Raw genomic sequence first — 26,573 nt, forward strand, 5'->3', positions numbered from 1 at the left:
TACATATTGTTGACAATAATATTTTAGGTACACATTTACATAAAATCAGGGGGATGCCCGTCACCGAATTGTCCTCCCTACACCTCGTTCCTGTCCTATCTCCCATATCCTCCTCCCTCACCCCCAGGGCTGCTAGAATATGTAGTTCCCTCTGTGTCTAGCTTACTACTTAGTAGTCTTAAACCTGTTTGGTCTTAGTACCTTCCTTATTTCCCCCTCTAACTGGGAGGTGGGACTAGATAAGTTATGTGGTTTTGTTTTGAAGAAGAGAAAAGTAATAAACTGGGGTAAAAATCAAAAACGCGAAAATAGGTGGAGTCCTTCTAGAGGGCTCTCATCATCGGTTTGATTGATGAAGGGGAAAAAGGAGGTGAAACACCCCCAACAGTACAAAAAGAAGTGTCAAATAAAATAATCCAGTGAGCACTCCAACAATAAAGATAAGCACCACAAAAAAAAGCCCATGGCCTTGAGATAAAAAACATGGCAGAGCACATAAGAAAGAAAAGAAAAGAAGAAAAATAAATATAAATGGAGACAATAACTTCAATAACCACACTAAAACAAAGAAATCAACAAAAACTAGATAGGTAAATAAAAAAAATAAAGATAAAAAATGTTTTGTGCTTTTTGCCTTTTTTTCCCCCTCTGCACAGGCACAGTAATATTGGGGTCATTCGAAAAGGAATTCCCTTGGCTAAGAGATACAGGGTTTCTCCACCCTTGGAGTATATTGTCATGGGATTAGCTATAGACTCCATTCAGGTGCTTTCGTGGTGTTTGGAAGACTTTTGCTCCATCCTGGGTGATAAAATCAGACCTCTGTATCTAGAGATCTCAGTATCTGCACAGGTCCAGGATTGGAACTTATGATGAAGTCTTTTCTTAGTGGTTCTGGAAGTTTGTTCCCTCAGTGTCATTTTAATCCATTCTTCTGTGGTTGGTGGTCTTGGTCTTTGCGCTGGTCCTAGGATGGAGCCTAGGATAGCATCTTTCATTGCATTTCCAGAAGACCCATTCCGTTGTAATTGTCTCAGACAGACCTTTGTGAATTGGAGATCATGGTTGTTGTGCAGGTCGTAGCTCAAACCCTAGACTAGGGCATTTTTTGTTTGTTTGTTTGTTTGTTATGGCCACCCCATTGATGCTAAGGGGTTACTCCTGGCTAAGTTCTCAGAAATTTGTCCCTGGCTTGGGGGGACCATATGGGACCCCGGGGGATCTAACCGTGGTCCTTCCTTGGCTAGCGCTTTGCAAGAAAGACACCTTACTCTAGCGCTACTCATCAGCCCCAGACTAGGGCTTTTTTATTGGTCCCAGGATACATATAGTCCGGTCTGGTTCTATTCAGCCAGTCATCTGTAATCATGATCTTGGCTTTTGAACAGACCAACGGGTGCAAGTCTTCTGATTTTGTCTTATCGTTAGCTGGTGAGGTAGGTCTTAGGTCAAGTTATTCCCATTTTCCTCGTTGTCAGGATATCATATTAGAGCTGGCACTTGTTGGTTTCCCAGCAGTATTAAGGATGTCCCAGATGGGATTTGTTTCCTGTAACTGTTCTGAAGAACTGTGCCATTTCTATGTCTGGGATCCAGGGTTCAAGGCTGGACAGATGGTGTCTAATCACCTGGGGTCTAAGTTGGGTCCACGTGACATATTTTCAAGGTGGGAGATATCCCTGTATTGTAAACAAGTATGAGTTCTTATTAAGAGCTCGTTTTTATACGTAAGATTTTCCCCCCTTTTTTTTAGTGTGTCTTTGCAGGGAGAAATGGTGCTACATTATATTGCCGGTGCATTTGGGGGTGGAAAGAGAAGAAAACAGAAAACAGGTCGCACACCCAAAAAAGATAAAAATAGAAAGAAAATATTATGTGCTCACACACACACACACACAACACACACAACACACACAACACACCACCACATAATATATATAAAGAACAAACATTTAAAAAATGAAATAACAAAGTAATTAAAGAAAAAAGTGATGCAAGAGACAACTTTACTGCAGGATCGCTCTTGCCCTGCCATGCTTTGTTCACTCTGAGGACTCTCAGGAAACTCCTATCTCTGTTGCCTGAAAACTGTGCTTCTGAATTTTCTGAAGGTTTCCTCGGGGCCTAGGGAGCGCACCCCCAAAAAACTGCATTTTGAAGGCTGGTGAGTTCCTGCATTCTGGGGCTGCGGGATCGCTCTGCCCCTGCCCGCCTTTGTTAATTCTGAGGACTTCAGGAAACTCTATCTCTGTCTGCTGAAACTGTGCTTCTGAATTTCTGAAGGTTTCCTCAGGGGCTCCTAGGGAGCGCACCCCCAAAAAACTGCATTTTGAAGCTGGTGAGTTCCTGCATTCTGGGGCTGCGGGATTGCTCTGCCCTGCCCTGCTTTGTTCACTCTGAGGACTTCAGGAAACTCCTATCTCTGTCTGCCTGAAACTGTGCTTCTGACATTTCTGAAGGTTTCCTCAGGGGCTAGGGAGCGCCACCCCCAAAAACTGCATTTTTGAAAGCTGGTGAGTGCCTACATTCTGGGGCTGCGGGATTGCTCTGCCCCTGCCCTGCCTTTGTTCACTCTGAGGACTTCAGGAAAACTCCTATCTCTGTCTGCCCTGAAACTGTGCTTCTGAATTTTGAAGGTTTCACTCAGGGGCCTAGGAGCGCCACCCAAAAAACTGCATTTTGAAGCCGGTGAGTGCCTATATTCTGGGGCTCCGGGATCACTCTGACCTGCTGTGCCGTTGTTCACTCTGAGGATTTCAACTAGAGGGCAGCAGAAGAGCTCAGCCGCTTCGCTTCCCTTTGCAGCCACGAACTCTTCCTAACACATGAACCCCACACAACACTGCAGGAAAACCACACTACAAGGTGACAATGGGGGAAAACTCACAGGCAAACACATCAAAGAGAATGAAGATGAAAGCTCGGTTGATCTAATAAATTCCAACCACTGATTAACCTTTCAGATAAGGAGTTTAGAATAGAAAATATGGAATATGTTTGTAGAACTCAAAAAGAGCATAGATCGATCTGAAGAGAACAACAAAAACAGAACTCAGAAAACTCCAAACTGAAATAACAGATCTGAAAAATACGGTTGCTCAACTGAAAACCACAATGGATAGCCTCGCCAACAGGATATCAGCAGCTGAGGAGAGAATAGGAGTACTGGAAAATGAGATGCAGAACAGCTCAACACAACAGAAGAAATGGAAAAGAACCTTAAGACAAACAAACAGGCAATGGAAAATGTACTCAAGGCATGCGAACAGATGAAAATAGAAGTCTTTGATAAAACTCAACAGAAACAACATAAGAATCATTGGAGTCCCAGAAACCCAGGAAGGAGATCTCCAAGAAGAATCAACTGTCAAAGACATCATCAAAGAGATACTCCCAGAGTTAAAGACTACATGCAATCAAATCCTGCATGCGTGAAGAATACCAGCTAAAAAGAGACCAAAGAAAAACACCCCCAAGACATATCCTCATTACATGACAAATCCCATAGATAGGATAGAATACTGAAAGCAGCAAGATCAAAAAGGGAAATTAAATTCAAAGGAGCATCCCTAAGACTTACAGCAGACATGTCACAAGAAACTCTAATCAAGGGATATGTGCAACAGGAAGAAATCAGACTATTAAACATATATGCACCCAATGAGAGACCAGCAAATTATCTAGTACAATTACTGACAAATCTGAAAGAAGAAATCAATAATAACCAATCATTGTGGGAGACTACAACACAGGCCCTATCAACACTTGATAGGTCAACCAGACTGAAACCCCAACAAAAACATACTAGCCCTGAAAGAGTTATGGAAGAAAGAGGACTAGTAGATATATACAGGACACTCCATCCCAAAAAAACCTGGTTATACATTCTTTTCCAATGTACATGGGTCAATCTCCAGAATAGACTACATGCTGACACATAAAATATACCTCCATAAAATCAAGACGATAGAAATCTTGCAGGCTACCTTTGCTGACCACAATGCTCTGAAATTAGATGTGAATTACAAAGCCACACAGAAGAAAAATTTTAACAAGAGGAAATTAAACACCCTGCTACTGAACAACAGTGGGTCCGAGATGAAATCAAAAAGGAAATCAAAACTTTCCTGGAAACAAATGATAATGAAGACACAAACTGCCAGAATCTATGGGACACAGCAAAAGCGGTCCTGAAGGAAAATTTATAGCTCTACAAGCACACATCAGGAAGGAAGAAGGAGCATACCTGAATAACTTAATGGCACAGCTTAAACAATTAGAAAATGACCAACAAAAGGAACCAAAATAGGGAGACAGAAGGAAATAATAAAGCTGAAAATGGACTCAATGAAGTGGAAAACCAAAAGAATTTCGAAAGATCAACGAAAGCAGAAGCTGGTTCTTTGAAAAATAAAACAAGATTGATAGACCATTGGCAAAACTCACAAAGAAAGAGAGAGAGAGAAAATCTGATCAATCCCTATTAGAAATGAAAAGGGGGAGATCACATCAGAAATTGCAGAGATCCAATGGATAATCAGAGGCTACTTTGAGAAACTTTATGCTACAAAACATGAGAAACCTAGAAGAAATGGAAAAATTCTTGGACACTTATAACCTTCCACATTTAAGTAAGGAGGATGTCGCATATCTAAACACCCCCCATCACTACTGAGGAAATTGAAACTGTAATCAAACATCTACCAAAAAAGAAAAGCCAGGCCCAGATGGTTTTCCTAATGAATTTTTTCAAATCTTTCAAGAGGAGCTACTACATTTCTAGCCAGACTCTTCCATGAAATTGAAAAAAGGGGAACTCTCCCAAACAGCTTTTATGAAGCCAACATTACCTTGATACCAAAACCAGACAGAGACGCTGCCAAAAAATAAAAATTACAGACCAATATCCCTGATGAATGCTGATGCAAAGATCTTCACAAAAATCCTGGCAAATAGGATCCAATGCATCATCAAGAAGATCATACACTACGACCAAGTAGGCTTCATCCCAGAATGCAAGGACTGGTTTAACATCCGTAAAATCTATTTAACATCATACACAACATCAAACAACAAGAAAAATAAAAATCACATGATCAATCAATAGATGCAGAGAAAGCATTTGATAAGGTCCAAACACCCATTCTGATCAAAACTCTCAGCAAGATGGGAATGGAAGGAACCTTTTCTCAATCTAGTTGATGCCATCTACCACAAGCCAATGGCAAATATTATCCTCAATGGAGAAAACTAAAAGCTTTCCTCTAAATTCGGGTACAAGACAAGGCTGTCTGCTCTCACCACTCCTCTTCAAATTGTATGGAAGTTCTTGCTATAGCGATCAGGAAAGAAAAAGATATCAAGGGAATTCAGATAGGAAAGGAAGAAGTCATGCTCTCATTGTTTGCAGATGACATGATACTCTACTTAGAAAACCTAAAGACTCTACCAAAAGCTTCTAGAAACAATAGATTTATATAGCAGGTGGCAGGCTACAAAATCAACCTACAGAAATCAATGGCCTTTTTATACACCAATAATAATAAGGAAGAGATGGAAGTCAGGAACGCAATCCTGATTCACAATAGTGCCACACAAACTCAAATATCTTGGAGTCAACTTGACCAAAGACGTGAAGGACTATACAAGAAAACTATAAAGCCCTGCTCCAAGAAATAAGAGAGGACACACAGAAAATGGAAACACACATTACCCTGTCATGGCTTGGCAGGATTAACATCATAAAAAGGCAATACTCCCCCAAAGCATTATATAAGATTTAATGCGAATTCCTTAAAAATACCCATGACATTCTTCAAAGAAGTGGAATCAAACACTTATGGAAGTTCATCTGGAACAATAAACATCCTCGAATAGCTAAAGCACTCCTAGGGAAAAGGAAAATGGGAGGCATTACTCTCCCCAACTTTAAACTGTACTACAAAGCAATAGTTATCAAAACAGCATGGTATTGGAATAAAGACAGACCCTCAGATCAGTGGAATAGGCTTGAGTTCTCAGAGAACATTCCCCAGGCATACAATTACCTAAGTTTTGACAAAGGAGCAAGAAATCCTAAGTGGAGCAGGGAAAATCTCTTCAACAAGTGGTGCTGGCAGAACTGGTTAGCGACTTGCAAAAAAGCGAACATAGACCCCCAGTTAACATCATGTACGAAGGTAAAATCCAAATGGATTAAAGACCTTGATATCAGACCAGATACCATAAGGTATATAGAACAACATGTCGGTAAAACACTCCATGACATTGAGACTAAAGGCATCTTCAAGGAGGAAACTGCACTTTCCAAACAAGTGGAAGCAGAGATTAACAGATGGGAATACATTAAACTGAGAAGCTTCTGCACCTCAAAAGAAATAGTGCCCAGGATACAAGAGTCACCCAGAGTGGGAGAAACTATTCACCCAACATCCTTCAGATATGGGGCTTATATCCAAAATATACAGGGCACTGACAGAACTTTACAAAAAACAAAACAAAACAAAACATCTAATCCCATCAAAAAATGGGGAGAAGAAATGAACAGACACTTTGATAAAAAAGAAATACAAATGGCCAAAAGACATATGAAAAAATGCTCCTCGTCACTAATCATCAGAGAGATGCAAATCAAAACAACGATGAGATACCACCTCACACTACAGAGATTGGCGCACATCACAAAGAATGAGAACAATCAGTTCTGGCGGGGATGTGGAGAGAGAGGAACTCTTATCCACTGCTGGTGGGAATGCCGTATAGTACAGCCTCTATGGAAAGCAATATGGAGGTTCCTTCAAAATCTGGAAATTGAGCTCCCATTCGACCCAGCTATTCCACTCCTAGGGATATACGCTAGGAACACAAGAATACAATACAAAAACCCCTTCCTCACACCTATATTTATTGCAGCACTATTCACAATAGCCAGGCTCTGGAAACAACCAAGACAGACTTCAACAGACGAATGGCTAAAGAAATTGTGGTACATATACACAATGGAATATTATGCAGCCATCAGGAGAGATGAAGTCATGAAATTTTCCTATACATGGATGTACATGGAATCTATCATGCTCAGTGAAATAAGTCAGAGGGAGAGAGAGACGCAGAATAGTCTCACTCATCTATTGGTTTTAAGAAAAATAAAAGTGATTTTTGTAACAATCCTCAGAGACAATTAGAGGAGAGCTGGAACACCAGCTCACTCCATGAAGCTCACCACAAAGAGTGGTGAGCACAGTTATAGAAATAACTACACTGAGAACTACCATAATCAAGTGAATGAATGAGGGAACTGGAAAGCCTGTCTGGAGTACAGGTGGGGGTGGGGTGGGATGGAGGGAGATTTGGCACTTTGGTGGCAGGAATGTTGCACTGGTGAAGAGGGGTGTTCTTTATATGACTGAAACCTTATCACAATCATTTATGTAATTAAGATATTCAAATAAAGAGTATCAAAATTAAAAAAAAAAAGAGACAACTTTACATTTGGGGAAAAGCAGGTATAGAGGTAGTGTAATACACGTCTTATACTTATGATGGAAGTATAGGTTTCCCCATTGTCTTTTGGATTTTTCTTGTGGTGTGTGGATTCCCAGGGACCTTTTCATCACACACCTTGACCTTCTTGAGATTGGCAAAAGATTTGAGGCAGGGAGGTCTTGGAAGAGTTCTTGCATTGGGGACACTTTTAGAGTAAGTCCGGTTTCAAATAACAGTCCATGTTAGGAGGAGTTGGTACGGAGGGCCAGTCGTGAATTTTTTTTTTTTTTTTTTTTTTGGTTTTTGGGCCACACCCGGCAGTGCTCAGGGGTTATTCCTGGCTGTCTGCTCAGAAATAGCTCCTGGCAGGCACGGGGGACCATATGGGACACCGGGATTCGCACCAACCACCTTTGGTCTGTATCGGCTGCTTGCAAGGCAAACGCAGCTGTGCTATCTTCTCCAAGGCCCCAGTCGTGTAATTTTTAAGAATTAATTACCCTTATGAGTTTAAAAATTTCTGAAGTAATTAACTATTGAAGATATACGTTTTCATGAGATTCAATGATTTAAATGGAACTGAAAGTAATTAAAAAATAAAAATAATCCACTAAGCAGAACTGGCATACTTGGAGAAAAACACAACTTCAGTTATCTCAAAATAGCTAGCAGAGAACTTCACAATGGGAAAAAGGGGCAGACATATTAAATAATAATAAATAAAAAATAAGGACCAATAAGAAATTCTGCAAAGGATTTTACAAAATTCATTTAAGTTTCAAGAGGAAGACATAACAAAATAAAGCTTAAACTGCTGCTAAAATGCTTAGTTAGCAGTATAAACCTGTTTGATTTTTTTTCTTGCTGCTCATAATTTTTTTTGTATAGGTTTTCAAGCAAAAGCAGAAAGCACCAGAAAGTCTGGAATTACATGTATTTGGGTTAATTATAACTGTTAGGAAACCAAAAATGTGCTAAAAATCTAAAAAATTTGTTCCTATTTGATATAATTGTTGTACTTGTGATAATTTAGGCTTATCAATCTACAGATTAATTGCCCCATACTTACTTTTTAGGGTCTTAATAATTAGGGTTTTTTTTTTTTGTGTGTGTGTGTCACACCCTGCAGTGCTCAGGGGTTACTCCTGGCTCTACACTCAGAAATCGCTGGCAGGCTCGGGGGACCTATGGGATGCCGGGATTTGAACCACTGACCTTCTGCATGCAAGGCAAACGCTTTACCTCCATGCTATGTCTCTGGCCCAAGGGTCTTGATAAATCTAAAGAAATTCAAGCTTGTTACTAAATCAACAAAAAATAAGTGTTCCAATGTAAGTCCAATAGAACTTTCTGCAATGATAGAAATGTTCTTTATCCTTTCTGACATCTATAGCTACTGATCATCGATTGATTCGTTGTTGTTATGAGGGTCACACCTAGTGGAGGTCTGTGAATCACTATGGGTGGCATTGGGGTCCATCAGGGTCATACCCAATGGTGTTCAGGAGGTCATGAGCTGCTAGCAATTAAATCTCAAGTCTTGTATGTGCAAGAAATATACTCTACTCTTCTAAACACCATATATACATATATATTTTTGGGGGTGTCATATCTTTTTTTTGGGGTCACACCCAGGAGCTCAGGGGTTACTCCTGGCTCCATGCTCAGAAATCACTCCTGGCAGGCTTGGAGGACCATATGGGATGCCAGGATTCGAACCAATGATCTTCTGCATGAAAGGCAAACACCTTAGGGGGTGTCATATCTTACTGTGCCATTTGTTATACTCCTGGTGTGAGTTCTAGGATCATTCTTGGGTATGACAATTGCATTACTTGCTGTACTATTTCTCTAGTCCTTCACATCTGTGACCTCAATTGAGCTCTTTATTTATGATATACACTTATTTTTTTTTTAAATTTCAGGAATCAAATTCAAGTATCTTGCATGCCAGGCATGTACTTTATCACTGAAATGCACACCCACAACCCCCAACTGAGCACTTGAAATGTGGGTCATGTGACTGAAGAATTGCATATTAAATTTAATCAAATTTAAATTTAATCAGCTTAAAAATTACATGTGATCTGTGGACACTGTATTAAATAGCACCAGTTTAGATTCTTTCTACCCTGTTTAACTCAAGACTTCCAAGCTACTTTTATTGTTATTACCCTTGGTGTTCTTCTGGTGTTCAATGTTTCCAAAGAGTCTAAGTTTCTAAGGTAGGGTGTGCATACACTTATCAAACAGATGCATTGAGAAAGAGGAGTATTAATAACAATTAGATAAGAGAGTAGCTTCACCTGGGTGAAAGGCAATTTTTCTAATTGGAATGAAGTTTCTGGGCTTTACTTCACTTCATTTTAATCTGCCTATATGATAAAGGTTTACGCACCTTATGGGGTATCCATTTTCATCACTATAGAAATTTTCTCTGGCCCCACAGAATTTTTCAAAATCTCAATTTCTGTAACATTTCTTTTTTTTTTTTTTTTTTTGTTTTTGTTTTTTGTTTGTTTTTTTTTCTTTTTTTTCGAGTGGGGGCCACACCCCGATGATGCTCAGGGGTTCTGCACTCAGAAATTGCTCTTGGCTTAGGGGGTCATATGAGATTCTGGGGGATCAAACTATGGTCCATTATAGGTCAGTAGCATGCAAGGCAAATGCCCTACCGCTGCACCACTGCTCCAGGCACTTCTGTAACTTATTTCTGCTTTCCCAGTAACTCAGTCTGAATAAAGCAACCATCTTACATGATGCTAAATGACCAACTAAAAATAGAGCAAATAATCATACTGATACAAAAACTGAGACAAAGTGTCCAAATAGTTAAATTGGTTAGGATATTTTAAGCTTTCCTTGGGCTTTTTTGTAAAAAGCATAAATAGACAAAATGACCAGAGGTACTTTTAGCAATAATCACTCAAAATACAGGACAGATATTCTTTCAAATGAACTTGCTGGAACAGATAGTGAACACAGTTGTTATCTGTCCTGATCCTGAATGTTTTTTGTGGTAATAGATATGAGAAATATATGGGTGAATTAATTTGGGGGGGTTCTCTTAGTTTTCTGTCTCAATTGAGGAAAGCAATCTGAACATGAGTCCTTGACAATAATACTTGAAACAGACATGATCTACTGCAGAATGCTTGGAATTTTTCATTTTCACAACTAAGCCTGTTTGAAAAAAACCCTAAAGACTTTTTCTCAGATATTAAGTACAAAATACAATCTGGAGAATCAACTCATAAAATTATTACTGAAAATCCAATCATATTTACACCACTGATGGTCGTTAAGGCAACAAATTCATATGTCAAGCCATTTTTGTAATTCCCTTGCATGGCTTGGCTTTTCAAATCCCACCCACCTTTGATTTCTTTGTGCTGAACCAACAAAGAAGAAGAAAATTTTCTGAATTTAATAGGCATGCAGATGAATAGGAAACAAGAAGTTAATTATTTCTGGAGCTTTACCTGCAGCAAAAAGAAATTTGCAACACTGGGAACTCAAATAATCTGAGGTAGATCTCTGAATAATTTTGTGAAAGATTTTCACCAACCTGATAGCTCGAATGACAGTTTTAAGTGTGGGGTGAGGTCTTCCACAGACACGTCACACTGGCATCCCTTTTCATCATATACATCATCTGTGCCAAGCGCTGTGTCAGCTGAAAGAGCAAATTGCCAGTTAAGTAATACTCTCACTGGCAACCAAGAACATGGTGTTGAAGCTGTCTTAGCAAAGAATGGAAGTGGAAGGAATTCATCTCTGAAGCTTATAAATCAAGGTATATAAAAGGCCAGTTAATTATTTTCCCAGCATTTATTCTACCACATCAAGTTTATGGAATTCAACATGACTACCTGTTTTGGAGCTGTTTTCCCAGGGAAGATGAAGCTTGTTGAACTCTTTTCAGTGAAAAGTGGTTGGAATTGGTGTTGACTCATTTTCATTCTTTTGCCCAGTTCTTCGGAAACTAACAGTCAGCATTTAGGTAACAAGTTGTTTGGAATTAGAGAAATAGACTTTCTATATTTCAACTTAAATAATTGACCTAAATCTATAGATTCTGGACTCACTTGACCTTATTAGTCCTATGGGCTGAACAAAAGTGCTCATCTGTCAGCTCCAACAAGGCCTACTTTTCAGTTCTTGGATACAAGGGGAGAGCTTTCCTCCAAAGAAGGGAGCAGATTGGAGAAGATAAGAAAAATCACAGCCTTGTAAATGAGCAAATTAATTTAGGAAATTAATTGAAAATGTTGGTAAAGGAGGCAGAATGAGGGGCCGGGCGGTGGCACTGGAGGTAAGGTGCCTGCCTTGCCTGCGCTAGCCTAGGACGGACCGCGGTTCAATCCCCCGGCGTCCCATATGGTCCCCCAAGAAGCCAGGAGCAACTTCTGAGCGCATAGCCAGGAGTAACCCCTGAGCATCACAGGGTGTGGCCCAAAAACCAAAAAAAAAAAAAAAAAAAAAAAAAAAAAAAAAAAAAAAAAAAAAAAAAAAAGGAGGCAGAATGAAATAAATACCAAATTAGTTAGGATTTATAAAATCAAGAAGAAATGACTATATCATTACTGTTTTATTTTTAGTATGAATACTGCAAATAAGTTAAAATTGTTATAATGAGGGTTCACTTGAAAACATTCTGATAGTGCTTAGACAATGGAGTATTTGTGGGTTGTTAAAAGTGAGGTTGGAGATAGTGGCTGGGAATGTTGTGACAACTAAGGAAAGAAACAACATCAGGATGATAGAGAATGATTTATTATCTTTTCTTGGCTATATGTTTCTAAACATTTCTACAGTGGTAACATTTCTACTTGGTAAATAAAGTAAATATGAAAATAGTACACATGGGGCCGGAGAGATAGCATGGAGGTAAGGCGTTTGCCTTTCATGCAGGAGGTCATTGGTTCAAATCCCGGCGCCCCATATGGTCCCCCGTGCCTGCCAGGAGCAATTTCTGAGCCTGGAGCCAGGAATAATCCTGAGCACTGCGGGTGTGACCCAAAAACCAAAAAAAAAAAAAAAAAAAAAAAAAAGAAAATAGTACAACATGAGGTATGAGCTATAGAACCTCTTTCAGGGGCCTGGATATAGCACAGCGGTGTTTGCCTTGCAAGCGGCTGACTTAGGATCAAAGGTGGTTCGAAATCCCGGGTATCCCGTGTGGGTCTCCCGAGCCTGCCAGGAGCTATTTCTGTGCAGAGAGCCAGGAGTAAACACCTGACGCACTGCCAGGTGTGGCCCAAAAAACCAGAACAAACAAACAAACAAACAATAACCCTTGCCAATAGGTGCTGAGAAATGCCATCTTAGCCCTCAAATTTGGGGGGCCGGAGAGATAGCACAGCGGCGTTTGCCTTGCAAGCAGCCGATCCAGGACCTAAGGTGGTTGGTTTTGAATCCCGGCGTCCCATATGGTCCCCCGTGCCTGCAGGAGCGTTTCTGAGCATAGAGCCAGAGTAACCCCTGAGCGCTGCCGGGTGTGTGCCCAAACCCTCCCCTCCCAAAAAAAAAAAGAACCTCTTTCAGTGGTGATACAAGTGCCCATCAGGCTGAATGACACCTCTGCATGTTTGGAGGCCTGAAATTCAGTCTCTGGATGCTGAGCATAATTCCTGAGTACAGAGTTGAGAGTAGTCTCTATATACTACCTGGGTATAGCTCCCAGAACAGAAAAAAGCAAAACAAATAACAAATGTAAAGGAAACACACATTAGGAACTAAATGGCTTTGGAAATGATTTCTGAAGGATGGAGAAGAAAGAAGTTTCTGCTGGTGTTTCCCAGATTTTTATTATATTATTATAGGTGAATTATTATATTATTATAATAGGTGAATTTATAATATATAATATAATTATATAAATTTATATATTAATTATAATAGGTGAATTATTATATTATTATAGGTGAATTTACTATGGTTTTTGTTTTATTTTGTGTTTTTTTTTGGGACACACCGGCGGTGCTCAGGGGTTACTCCTGGTTGTCTGCTCAGAAATAGCCCTCCCTGGCAGGCATGGGGGACCATATGGGACACCCGGGATTCGAACCAACCACCTTTGGTCCTGGATCGGCTGCTTGCAAGGCAAAATACGCTGTGCTATCTCTCCGGGCCCGAATTTTACTATGCTTTTAAGGAAGTTTATTACTTCTGTTTCTCCCCACGCCATTAGATTTTGTTATTACATCTTGGTGATCAGGATTGCTCGTGGTAGTTATGGGGGACCATATGTGGTTATAGGGATTCAATCCGGGTTGGCTTACACTGATGCGCAAAGCTGAAAAAGATACTATACAATTTTTTTTCCAGGGGTCAGAGCAATAATAGCACAGGGGTAGGGTGTTTTGCCTTGTATGTGGCCTACTCGGGACTAACTCTCAGTTCAATCCCTGGCATCCCATATAATCCCCCCAGCCTTTCAGGAGCAATTTCTGAGTGCAGAAACCCCTGAATGCCACTGGGTGTGGCCCCAAACAACAAAACAAAAACAAAACAAATTTCAGACACATAATTTTGATGAACTTCAATGCAAAAATCCTCAACAAAAAACCTTAGCAAAACAAATTCAACTGTACATTCATATATTTTTCCACTTAAAAAAATTGAGATAAAAATGATTTACAATGGGCTAGAGAGATAGAACAGTGAATAAGATGCTACTCCTGATATCATCCCTTGTTGTGTATGTAAATATTTTAGGGGATTATTATGTTACATGACCCTAACCTGATTGGTGATTTGCCATACCCTAGGGTGTGACCTGGCATTCTGCCCCCACCCTAGGGTAAGTACCGATGTCTGCTTCCACCCATTGGTTGGTATCTGATCCAACCCATTGGGTGGTACCTGATTCTGGGGGATAAAAACAAGGGTCTGTGGAAGGCGAGGGGCTTTTTGCTGGAACTTATGCTGAGTCTTTAGGACTTCACGTCTTGTCCCACTGAATAAAGCCAATATTTCCACAAGCCTGACTGTTCTGCAAGCTGTATTACCCACCGTTTCACCTCAGAACTGTCGGCTGGACAAGGGGCAGACGTGTGCTCCGAGCTGGAAGAGAAAGGCCTCATCCTCCATCCCTCCATCAGTCAACCTCTTCAGGGGCTGACTTGCAACATAACCACCGAATAAAGCCAATATTTCCACAAAGCTGACTGTCTGCAAGCTGTTTACCCGCCGTTTCACCTCAGAACCGTCGGCTGGACAGGGTGGCAGACGCATGCTCCAAGCTGGAAGAGAAAGGCTCCTCATTCCTCCATCCCTCCATCAGGCAACCTTTCAGGGGTGACTTGCAACAATCCCTTAGCACCACCCAAACCACAAATCCTCCTGAGCATAGAGTCAAGAACAAGCCCTGAGCACTTACTGGTGTGGTTCCAAATCAATAATAAGACAACACCAAAGGTTTACAAGGGTGTAAAAAAATTTAAGGATATGATATTTTGGGGGTATAATATTTGACATGCCCACTACTAAAGAAAAAATGAGCAATCACTGTGTTCCACTTGGTAACATTCAGTGTTAGCATCAGTGGATTTATTATCATTAGACATTATTCCTTAACATACCAATTATGAGTAAATTAATTAATATTTGCCTTTATAGGTTCCATCAACTATTGTGACAAAATAAGATTATAGCTGAGCAGTATTGTTTTGTGTTATAACCCACTCACCTGTTGGACATTTGGGTTGTTACCAGACGTTGGTTATGGTAATTAGCTTTGAACATAGGTTTACACCAATATATGTGTGTGTCTGTTTAGTGCCAGAGAATAAAACTGAAACCTCATCCCTGCAAGACAAGTGTTCTCCACTTGAGTCCCACCCCACCACCTGTACACATATATACATATATACTGCTTTTGTATTCTTGAAGTAGATGCTAGATACCAAGGATTTAAATTACTGGGTAATATGATGGCTATTTTTAAATAACTTTTTGGTATTGTTTTCCACATAGGTTGAACCAGCTCACAAAGCAACCAACCATAAAAGTATTTGATAATAATTTTCAAAACAGAGGTATATGACTTCTTTCCCTCATCTGAACTCTAACACAACCCCATCTCAGAATTGTCAGAAAACAACACTGCAGAAGTTATTAGAAGATAGATCTTACAATGCTTGGATCAAAGACTAAGATAAAAAACTTGGATCAAAAACTGCATGAAGCTATAAGTATAAGCAACTGACCCACCATGATGCAGGTCCTAGAAATTAAATGGCATGAAATGTGGGTCCCTTGATTAGGAGGCGAATTACACTTTTCAGCAGATGTATGTACTGTAACTACACAAGTAAGGACAGTGCAAGGTGTCCCTTTGCATTCACTTTAAGTGGATCTGCGAACATGCAAAGTGACCAGATTACCTAAAGTTGTGAAAACTCTATAGCTCCTTTCTTGCACCCTGGCCTTGTTTCTCAGAGATTTAGTCTATCCATATATATTGTGTATTTCAGTTCTTGGGTCACATTCATTGATGCTCAGACCTTACTGCTAGATGTGTATGCAGAGATTACTTCTGGAGGCGCTCAGGGAACCATATCTGATAAAATATCAGATAAAACCATATGATAAAACAATATCATATAAAAATATGGCTTGGCTGCATGCAAGGCAAATCCCCTACCCACTTTAATAGCTCTTTGGCTCTCCTTGATATTTGGGAAAAAAGACTGGGCAGAGGATTGGTGTCTCTTGTCAGGTGTTTTTATCCAAAATACACCCAACTATAAAATTTAATTACACCATCCAAGGCATAACTTAAACTCCATTTTGAAAATAAAACCCAAACAATATTTAAGAACAAGGAAGATCCAGGAGTAAGCCCTGTGTACTACCTGTGTGCTTTCCCACCCCCACTTCCCAATAAAGTTTATGTTTGGGAGCCAGAGAGATGATACAGTGGGTAGGATGCTACTTTGTATGTGGGCCCACCTGAGTTTGATCTCTGGTATTCCATATGGTCCCTGAGCACCAACTAGAATAAAACCTGGTGTACAGGAGTAAGTCCTGAGCACCAACGAGGTGTGACCCAGAAAAAAAACAAAGACACAAAACAAAAGAAGGTCAGTTTTAAATTTGGTTAGAGCACATGTATAGGCAATATATCCCTGCTAGCTGAGATTGAAGCAAGAGTGAATTAGGGAAGTCAGCTCTTTATTATAATGCCACAAAGCTGGGCTGTGATGCCATTTTTCTGCTTCATAAGTATCTTGAAATACCAATTTTCTTTTCAGTGAGGTTAATCGGGCATTAAATGTTGTTTCTCATGATTCCCAGAAGCATGACACCTGGATGAACCCAAGGTACCAGTGTGGGCTCTGATTTGCTAGCTCTCACAGCTAGCTCCTGGCCCTGGCGATCTGCATCACAGGGGCAGAACTTCATGGAGATGCTTATCTCTACACCATCCAGTCTCAAGGATAGACTATGCAGTGCTGCCAAGTATTCTGTTTCTGAGGGGATCATGTGGTCAGACATAGGGGCCTCCAAAGAATGAGGACAGGATAAGACTCTTTCAAGCCAGCTCTGTCCCTACCCTCTCAGTTCTTTTCCTTACCAGTGTGAAGTTTTGCTTACAAATATTTTGTTTCCTTAATTTTTATTGCTATTGTTGTTGATTTTTTGGGGGGTGGTCACACCTGGCTTTGCTTACTCCTGGCTCTGCACTCAAGGGTCACTCCTGGCAGGGTCAGGGGACTATATCAGATTCCAGGGATGGAATGCAGGTTGGCTATGTACTATTCTTTCAGCCCCTTCCCAACATTTTGGGAACCTCTTTCTTTCTTTCTTTCTTTCTTTCTTTCTTTTTCTTTCTTTCTTCTTCTTTCTCTTTCTCTTTCTTTCTTTCTTTCTTTCTTTCTTTCTTCTTTCTTTCTTTCTTTCTTTCTTTCTTTCTTTCTTTCTTTCTTTCTTTCTTTCTTTCTTTCTTTCTTTCTTTCTTTCTTTCTTTTTCTTTCTTTCTTTCTTTCTTTCTTTCTTTCTTCTTCCTTTCTTTCTTTCTTTCTTTCTTTCTTTCTTCTTCTTTCTTCTTTCTTTCTTTCTTTCTTTCTTTCTTTCTTTCTTTCTTTCTTTCTTTCTTTCTTTCTTTCTTTCTTTCTTTTCTTTCTTTCTTTCTTTCTTTTCTTTCTTTCTTTCTTTCTTTCTTTTCTTTCTTTCTTTCTTTCTTTCTTTCTTTCTTTCTTCTTTCTTTCTTCTTTCTTTCTTTCTTTCTTTCTTTCTTTTCTTTCTTTCTTTCTTTCTTTCTTTCTTTCTTTCTTTCTTCTCTCTCTCTCTCTCTCTCTCTCTCTCTCTCTCTCTCTCTTTCTTTCTTTCTTTCTTTCTTTCTTTCTTTCTTTCTTTCTTTCTTTCTTTCTTTCTTTCTTTCTTTCTTTCTTTCTTTCTTTCTTTCTTTTCTTTCTTTCTTTTTCTCTTTTTGGGGCCACACCCATTTGATGCTCAGGGGTTACTCCTGGTTAAGCGCTCAGAAATCGCCTCTGGCTTGGGGGAACCATATGAGACACTGGGCTAGTGCTTGCAAGGCAGACACCTTATCTCTAGCACCACCTCGCAGGCCCCAATTGGGAACCTATTTCAAAACATTTGTTTTCTTTTTGGGCCACACCCATCAATGATCAAAGGCTGCTCTCAGGCCTGGTGCTTACGGGTCACTCCTGATGGGGGTTTCAGTATGCAAAGCATGTACTCCAGTCCTTGGCCTTAATTTTCTGGCCCTAGTTTAAGGTGTTTGGAAAGGACCAGGTAGCTTTTAGATAACAAAGAAAGAAGAGGTGAAGAGAACATTCTGAAGGTCTGGCTCAGAGGCAATTGTACTTGCCTGGCAAGTGTAGCACCACCCCCATATATGGAGCATTATCTGCCAGGGTGACCCTGCAGGATTGAGCAAGGAGGAACTCCTGAGCTGGAGAGATAGCACTCCTGGTACGCTGCTTGCCTGGAACATGATTGGCCCAAGAGTGATCTCTGGAATATCACATGTACTTCAAATCTGCCAGGAGTGAGCCTTGAGCACTGCTGGGTGTGGTCACGAAACAAAAACAAAAATAAAATCAAGAAAAGACGGGGTGTGTGGCAACCACCCCCCCGACTATTCTAAAACCAAAAAGCACAAAAATGTGAAACCTGAGTGAGTACAATGACACTTTGTGTATGTGATCCTCAGGCTATTACAACCACTACCACAGCAAAAAGGGACAGGGAATGAAGAAAATTTAAAAACATTCTAGGAACGTCTGCCATGTCCAAAGACTAGTATTCTGTTCCTTCTATGGACATTCCATCAAAATGCAAATATTTAGGAAAAAAGGCACACAGTTTCAGTTGGTCACCTCTGAACAACAGGAGGTACAATTGGTCACCTCCTCTGACAGGCCAGATTATTATTTTTTTTTTTTGATGTTTGGGACACACCCTGTGGCATTCAGAGGTTACTCCTGGCTCTGCACTCAGAAATTGCTCTTGGCAGGCTCGAGGACCATATGGGATGCCAGGAATCAAACCGGGGTCTATCCTGTGTTGGCCACATGCAAGGCAAATCCCTATTGTGCTATTGCTCCAGCCCCTCTTTTATTTTTCATTTTTTAAAAATGATGGGTTTTCAGACTTGGCAGTAATTTAGAATCACTAGGAGAGTGTATTATAAAACCTTCAGGATGTTCTAAGTGCCAAAAATGTTAGAAATTGAGGACTGGACCCCAGCAAGAGATATTTCCCCCTTTTTGCAGGTGGTGGTGGTGGTGTTTGGAGTATTACTCGCTATGGGAACCATAAGATATTCCACATACAAAATTAAGATATCCCACATACAAAAGATGTACTTTTAGCATTTTGAGCTATATGTCAGCCCCTTGATTTTTTTGTGTTTGCTTTTGGAGCATATCTGGTGGTTCTCAGGGCTTACTCCTTACTCTGTGCTCAGGGATCACTCCTAGGACGCTTGAGGAGACCATATTGACCATATTGGGTGATGGGTCCTGGTTATTGAACCTGGATTAGCCACATGAAGGTAAACCTTACCTTTAGTATACTCTTTACATTCCCTCTTCTATTTTTTTTTAAGCTTTCCAGAGGAATCCAGTGTGAAGCCAGAGGACAGGGCCACTAATTATAAGGGGAGTAATGCCCCAGATTTCAACTCAGACTGAGGAGTATATTTGACTAGGTCACCACTGGATTTGAACTGAATTTTTCACGTCTACCCTGGCACTACTCATTCATTTTGTTTAGGATCAAATTGAGGCAAAAGTCGTGCTAAGTCAATAGAAGATTATATCATGAAAAACTTTAAGTCCTTCTGGAGAGGGCCAGACAGATAGTACAAAGTGTTAAATACTTTTGTTGCATGCAAACAACCCTACTTAGATCCCTGGCACCATATATGGTCCATACAGCACAGCTGGGAGTGATCCCTAAGATCATGAATAAGGCCTGAGAACTATCAAATATCCTCAACCCCAAATCCCCAAATACATTGGGATTGATGAAGGAAAAAGTTGGGTTATTTAAAAATAATTCTAAAATTCTCAACTTCCTGAATCTATTGGTCATCTTCTACTCCTTAAGCATCTGACTGAAACACTACTCTTTTTGTGCTTGGAAATTTTTTCTCTTTGAAGAAATAACTGATATTTTTAAATGCAAAAAGCTCATATGTTCATAGACCAAAATTAATTAAATTGTCAAAACCTGGAAGAAAATATTTATTTGTCTGTATAAGAATGGTCATCTCTTGCTGTCTGGATCAAAGAAGAAATTATAAAGGAGATAGCTGACAACTTTGATCATGGAGACAGAAAATGTTACTAACTGAAATAATAAATTAGAGTGAAAAGAAAAATGTTTGATTATAAAAATGAAGAGAAGTGAAAAGGTATAATACTTATAGTGTAGAAGAAGTTTATTTTAACTGATAAAAATTTGAAATTTGTGCAAAAAAAGTCAATCAGAAAAGGCCATAAATAGCATAAAAGGAAACTGCTCAACCTTATTAGAAATAAAAAATTAAATTTTATGAAAAGGTATACTTATTATTATCTAATTAGCAAATAATAATAATAACTAACAAAATTGGCATGAATAAAAATAGCTTAATGTACTAAGCTCCTACTTTTTCTGTACCACATGGTCACCTGAAGACTACAAGGAGTGATCCCTGAGAACAGAGCAAGCAGTAGATATAAACAATGCTGAGTATAGCTTCAACAACAACAAACAAAACAAAAACAGAACAAACAGGTATTGGCATACTGAAGCAAGAGAGAGAGTGATGAGATAGATGGATAGATAGAGGGCTCAGTGGGCTGAATGGAGCACATGTCTGCATAAAGGGGTAGGATTTAGAGCCATGGCTTTTATATGGTCCTCTGAGCACCACTAAGCAACACCTTTAAGTATCAAGCAAGTAATAACCTTTAAAAACCGGTGGGTGTGGGGCCAAAGCGGTGGTGCAAGCAGTAGGATGTCTGCCTTGCACGTGCTAATCTAGGCCAGACTGCTGTTCGGTCCCCTGGCATCTCATATGGTTCCCCAAGCCAGGAGCGATTTCTGAGCATATAGCCAGGAATAACCCCTGAGCATCACTGGGTGTGGCCCAAAAACAAAAAACCAAAACAAAACAACAAAAAAAGAACCACTGGGTATTCCAATACCCATCAGATAAGGGGCTAATATACAAGGTACTAACAGAACTTAACAAGAAAAAACATCTAACACCATCAAAATGTGGGAAGAAGAAATGAACAGACACTTCCTCAAAGAAGAAATACAAATGGCCAAAAGATACATGAAAAAATGCTTGACATCACTAATCATCAGGGAGATGCAAATCAAAACAACAATGAGGTACCATCTCACGCCACAGAGACTGGCACATATCACAAAGAACAAGAACAATTAGTGCTAGTGGGTATGTGGGGAGAAAGGAACTCTCATTCATTGTTGGTGAGAATGCCATCTAGTCCAGCCTTTATGAAAATTCCTTAAAAAACTGGAAATTAAGCTCCCATATGATCCATCTATACCACTCCTAGGGACATATCCTAGGAACACAAAAATGCAATACAAAAATTCCTTCCTCATATATATTCATTGCAGCACTATTTATAATAACCAGAATCTGAAAACAACCAAGATGCCCTTTAACAGATGAATGGCTAAAGAAACTGTGGTACATAGATACAATGGAATGTTATGCAGCCATCAGGAGAGATGAAGTCATGAAATTTACCTATACATGGATGTACATGGAAACCATTATGCTGAGTGAAATAAGCCAGAGGGAAAGAGACACAGAATAATCTCACTGATCTATGAGTTTTAAGTCAATTAAAAGACATTATTGATATAATCCCCAGAGATGAGGATCAGAAGGACTGGCTCACAATATGAAGCTTACCACAAAGAGTAGTGAGTGCAGTTAGAAAAATAACTACACTAACAACTATCATGACAATGTTAATGAGTAGGAGAAGTAGAATGCCTGTCTCGAATACAGGCAGGGGGTGCGAAGGAGGGAGATAGGGGGCATTGATGGTGGAAAAGTTACACTGGTGAAGGGGGGAGGTGTTTTTTGTATGACTGAAACCAAACTACAATCATGTTTGTAATCATGGTGTTTAAAAAAAATAAAAAGAGCATGTGATCATAATACAGTTATTTCCAGGTAAGTGGGAGTAAAATTATTAAAAAAAAAAAAGAAAAAGAAAAAGAAAAGAAAGAAAAAAGAATATAGCAACATTAAAAAAAAGAAAAAGAAATTACACCAGGCTGTACTAAGGGTACCATATATAGTGCTAGGAATTGAAAAGGCTTAACTCTAAATGAACTACTAAAAGGTGATTTATATAAGCCAAATAACCAATTTTAGAAGCAAATAACGACATGGCAGCCCTTTTTATTGATGGATTACTTGAATGTCAGTGTACTATACTCTTCCATTAAAAGGCATCGAGTGGAGGGTTGGATCAGAAAACAAAACCATCCATTTGCTGCTTATCTAAAATCTCAGGAGAAACACAGGCTCAGAATGAAAAAACAATTATATAAGCTAATGTAAAATAAAAATATGATCCACCTTACTTATTTCAAACCAAATTGCATTTAACCTTAAGAAAGTATTTAGAGAATAAAATATACAGTATTTATTGATCTGGAGAAAATAGACCAATATATTTAATATATATACATATATATAACAATATACTCACCAAATGTATATTGTATATTGTTATATATTGTATATTGTTATATACTCACCAAATGTTGGGTCAGCAATATTTGTAAAACTTTTAGTGTGAGATTTTTTTTTTTAATTTTTGGGTCACACCTGGCAGTGTTCAGGGGTTACCCCTGGCTCTGTGCTCAGAAATCACTCCTGGCAGGCACAGGGGACCATATAGGATGCCGGGATTTGAACCACCATCTGTCCTGGACTGGGCTGCGTGCAAGGCAAATGCTCTACTGTGTTATATCTCTGGCCCAGTCATGTGAAATTTTAATACACCACTCTCACCACTAGATAGAACTAGGCAGAACATCAATAAGGACATAAGAGCCCTAAATGAGAAACTAGAAGAGCTTGGAGTAATGAATTTATACAGAAACATTCTTCTCAAAAAGCTTAATATACATTCTTCTCTGGTACATATGAGACATTGTCTAGGATATATCACATTTTAGGACACAGTCTAAAATAAAAATTCACAAACATAAGAATCACACCAAGCATCCAATCAGAACACAAAATCACAGATATAGAGATTGATTACAACAGAAGGTGTGTATTGAGACTAACCCCTGGATACTGGACAACATGCTGTTTTACATATAGCTAGATCAAAGAGGAAATTAAGGAAGAAATAAAAATATTCTTTGAGAAAATTATGATGAAGAAACAAGTTATAAAATTCATTGTGACACAACAAAAATAGTAGGGGGAAACTCCTACATAAGGAAAGAAGAAACAGATAAAATCAACAGCCTAAAGGTGCATCTTACATACCTGGAAAACCATGAAAAAGGAACCTAAACACTAAATGTATTCCAAAGAAGGTGTATTTCTACATTTGGTAAAGGGAAAAAGAGTGATAGTTGATCATTTCTAAACGGTCAGTAAAGCATGAATCCTGTTTATGTGCACAAAGAGAAATGAACTGCTACAACTGTTAATAAATTTAAAGAATGGAGAATTCTTGGATAATTTTAGGCTAAAAGATCTTACTAGAAATCTGGTAGCTTTCTATACACCTGATGAACATTTGCTTCATGAATGGCAGGGGACCATTCCTGGGCTTTGTGCTTAGGCAGATCAAATGCTTAAGCTGTGCTTGGGAAACTGTTGAATTAATTAATTAAGGATGGGGCTGGATGGCGGTGGATGGGAGGTGGATTTCTCTCTGCCATCCGCAGGCCACGTGGCTCAGCAACCCCATGAACCGGCAGGTCCTGCCATTCATGAAGCATATGTAGTGGCAGGGGCTAAAACCAGGGTCAGGAATATTCAAGGCAAGTGTCTTAACCCCAGTAGTGTCTCTTCAGTCACCTCAAAGGAGAAGACAAGGAGGGAGGACAGGAGGGAAACTGCAGACATATGTTGGTGGGGAAATGAGCACTCGTGAAGGGTACTGTACATTGTATGACTGAGACTCAGTCATGAACAATTTTATAACTCTGTGTCTTAAAGAATTATTAAAAAAAAGAAAAAATGAAATGAAAGGGGCAAAATTACAGAACTCCCAGAAATCCAAGAAAGGCATCATTGAGAACCTACTATAAAAAACTTGACGCTGTTAAGCTAAAGAACCTACAGTTTTTTGGAACAGATAACCTCCCAAAACTGAATGAGGAGGGTAGTATACAGCCTAAATGGGCCAATAACAAGGAAATTGAAATAGAAAAAGTTCAGGATCATATAGGTTTACTGGTGGGTTTCTCAAACATGCAGTTTTAAAGATTTACTCTTTAAACTCTTCAAATATATAGAAAGAAACAGGAACCCTACTTAACATCTTTTATGAAGCTAACATTACACTGATATCTAAAGGTGACAGAAATACTGTCAATAGAGAAAATTACAGCCCAGTTTTACTGATGAATATTGATGCATAAATCCTCAACAAAACTTTAGCAAATGGGGTCCAACAGCACACTAAAAATTATACATCATGATCAGGTGGGTTCATCCCAGGAATGCAAGGATAGTTCAATATACCAGTAAAAAACAGGTGGGGATGGGGTGGGGAGGAGGGGAAGATTCGGGACATTGGTGATGGGAATGTTGCACCAGTGAAGGGGGTGTGCTTTACATGATTGAAACCCAACCACAATCATGTTTGTAATCAAGGTGTTTTAAATAAAGATATTAAAAAATGTGATGCTCCTATGAAATGTAATTTCCTTTTTTAAATCTTGCTGCTTTCAGTATTCTATCCCTATCTGTGGGATTTGTCATTGTTACGAGGATGTGTTTTGGGTTGCTTTTCTTCAGGTCTCTTTTAGCTGGTACTCTTTGGGCATATACTCTTTAGCTCTGGGAGTTTCTCTGCAATGATGTCCTTGACTGTTGATTCTTCTGGAGATATATTTCCTAGGTCTCTTGGACTCCAATGATTTTATATTGTTTCTGTTGAGTTTATCAAAGACTTCTATGGTTTCCCTGAGCCTGTCAAGGGTGATTTCTGAGTACTGAGCCAGAAGTAACCCCTGAGCACTGCAGGGTGTGGCCATCAAAAACAGCAAGAAGAGAAGCAGTGTCAAAACCCGAGCAAATAGGCAACAAAAGAGGTAAGAGATTTATATCAATAAAACTTCAAAGAAATTTAAGAATAAATTGAAGAATACCTAAGAAATGAAAAATTATTCCATGCTCATATCAGAAGAAGCAATCTTATCAAAATTAGCATCTTACCTAAACTACTAGTATAGAGTCAATTCAATCTTTATCCAAACTTATAAAAATATTATGAAGTCCTGAAAGACCCAGATAGCCAAACTATATAAAGCAAAACAGAAATAAACAAGCAAAAATACCCCTCCCTAAATAACAACAACAACAACAAAAAAACAACCAAGAAACTGGGAGGGATTTTATTGCCTAAATTGAAACTATACTAGAAAGTTATATGATCAAAGCAGCATAGTAATTGAAACAAAGAAAGGCATTTTATACTAATGTGGTCAGAATAGAATATTTCAATAACAAACCCTCAAGAGTATGATTAAACTGATTTTTGACAAAGGAGATAAGAACATAAAATGGATTAAAGTCAGCTTCTTCCACAAATGATGATAATTGTTGTAAGAAATTAAAGGTGAATTCAGATCTCCCCAACTAACCCAAGATCAACTCAAGTGATTCAAAGACCTTGAGATCAGAACTAAATTAATAAAGTACAATGAGGAAAACCTAGGGAAACACATCAAGACCTGGACTTCAAAGGAGTCTTCAGTGATTAATACCAATGACAAAGGCTGAAGAATCAAATCTATACACATGATACTACATCAAATAAAATTTCTGTATGGCAAAAGAAACATGGGCTAAACCCAAAACACAGCTGAGTGGGAGATAATATATCCACTCAACAATCAGGACACATGGTTGATATCTAGGATAAACAAAGTGCTCATAAAGTTTAACCCCAATATCTAAAAACTCCAGTGAAAAATGGGAGAGAAAATGAACAGACACCTCTCTAGGAAGAGCACCAGATTACCAACAGGCACATGAAAAAAATGTTCATAATCACTTATTATTAGGAAATTAAAGTCAAGAGGTATCATCTTACAAGAGTGAGGATGGCACATAACAAAATGCTGGGAACAATCTGTGTTAGAGAGGATGTGGAGAAAAAGGAACTCTCATCTACTGCTGAGTGAAATTTTTATCTGGTTTAACCCTGTGGAAAACAGTATGGAGAGTTTTTCAGTAAATTCGAATCAAACTGACACATGAGCCAGCAATTCCCCTTTTGGGTATCTTTCCATAGATGAGAACATTCATTCAAAAGGATTGTGTACACCATAGCTAAAGGTTGGAATTAACCTAGATGTCCAACAACAAATGAGTG

General features: G+C 39.1%; 1 protein-coding gene across 1 annotated transcript in view; it reads right to left on the reverse strand.

Annotated features, from left to right (window-relative positions):
* The window catches only part of KCNQ5 (potassium voltage-gated channel subfamily Q member 5), a 722,711-nt gene that overhangs the window by 47,488 nt on the left and 648,650 nt on the right, over positions 1–26,573 (reverse strand). Inside the window, 2 exon segments of the mRNA XM_049777012.1 lie at positions 11,054–11,081; positions 11,084–11,161. Coding sequence (XP_049632969.1) covers positions 11,054–11,081; positions 11,084–11,161 — 106 coding nt within the window.

The sequence above is a fragment of the Suncus etruscus genome, chromosome 7, assembly GCF_024139225.1.
Source record: "Suncus etruscus isolate mSunEtr1 chromosome 7, mSunEtr1.pri.cur, whole genome shotgun sequence".
NCBI lineage: Eukaryota > Metazoa > Chordata > Mammalia > Eulipotyphla > Soricidae > Suncus > Suncus etruscus.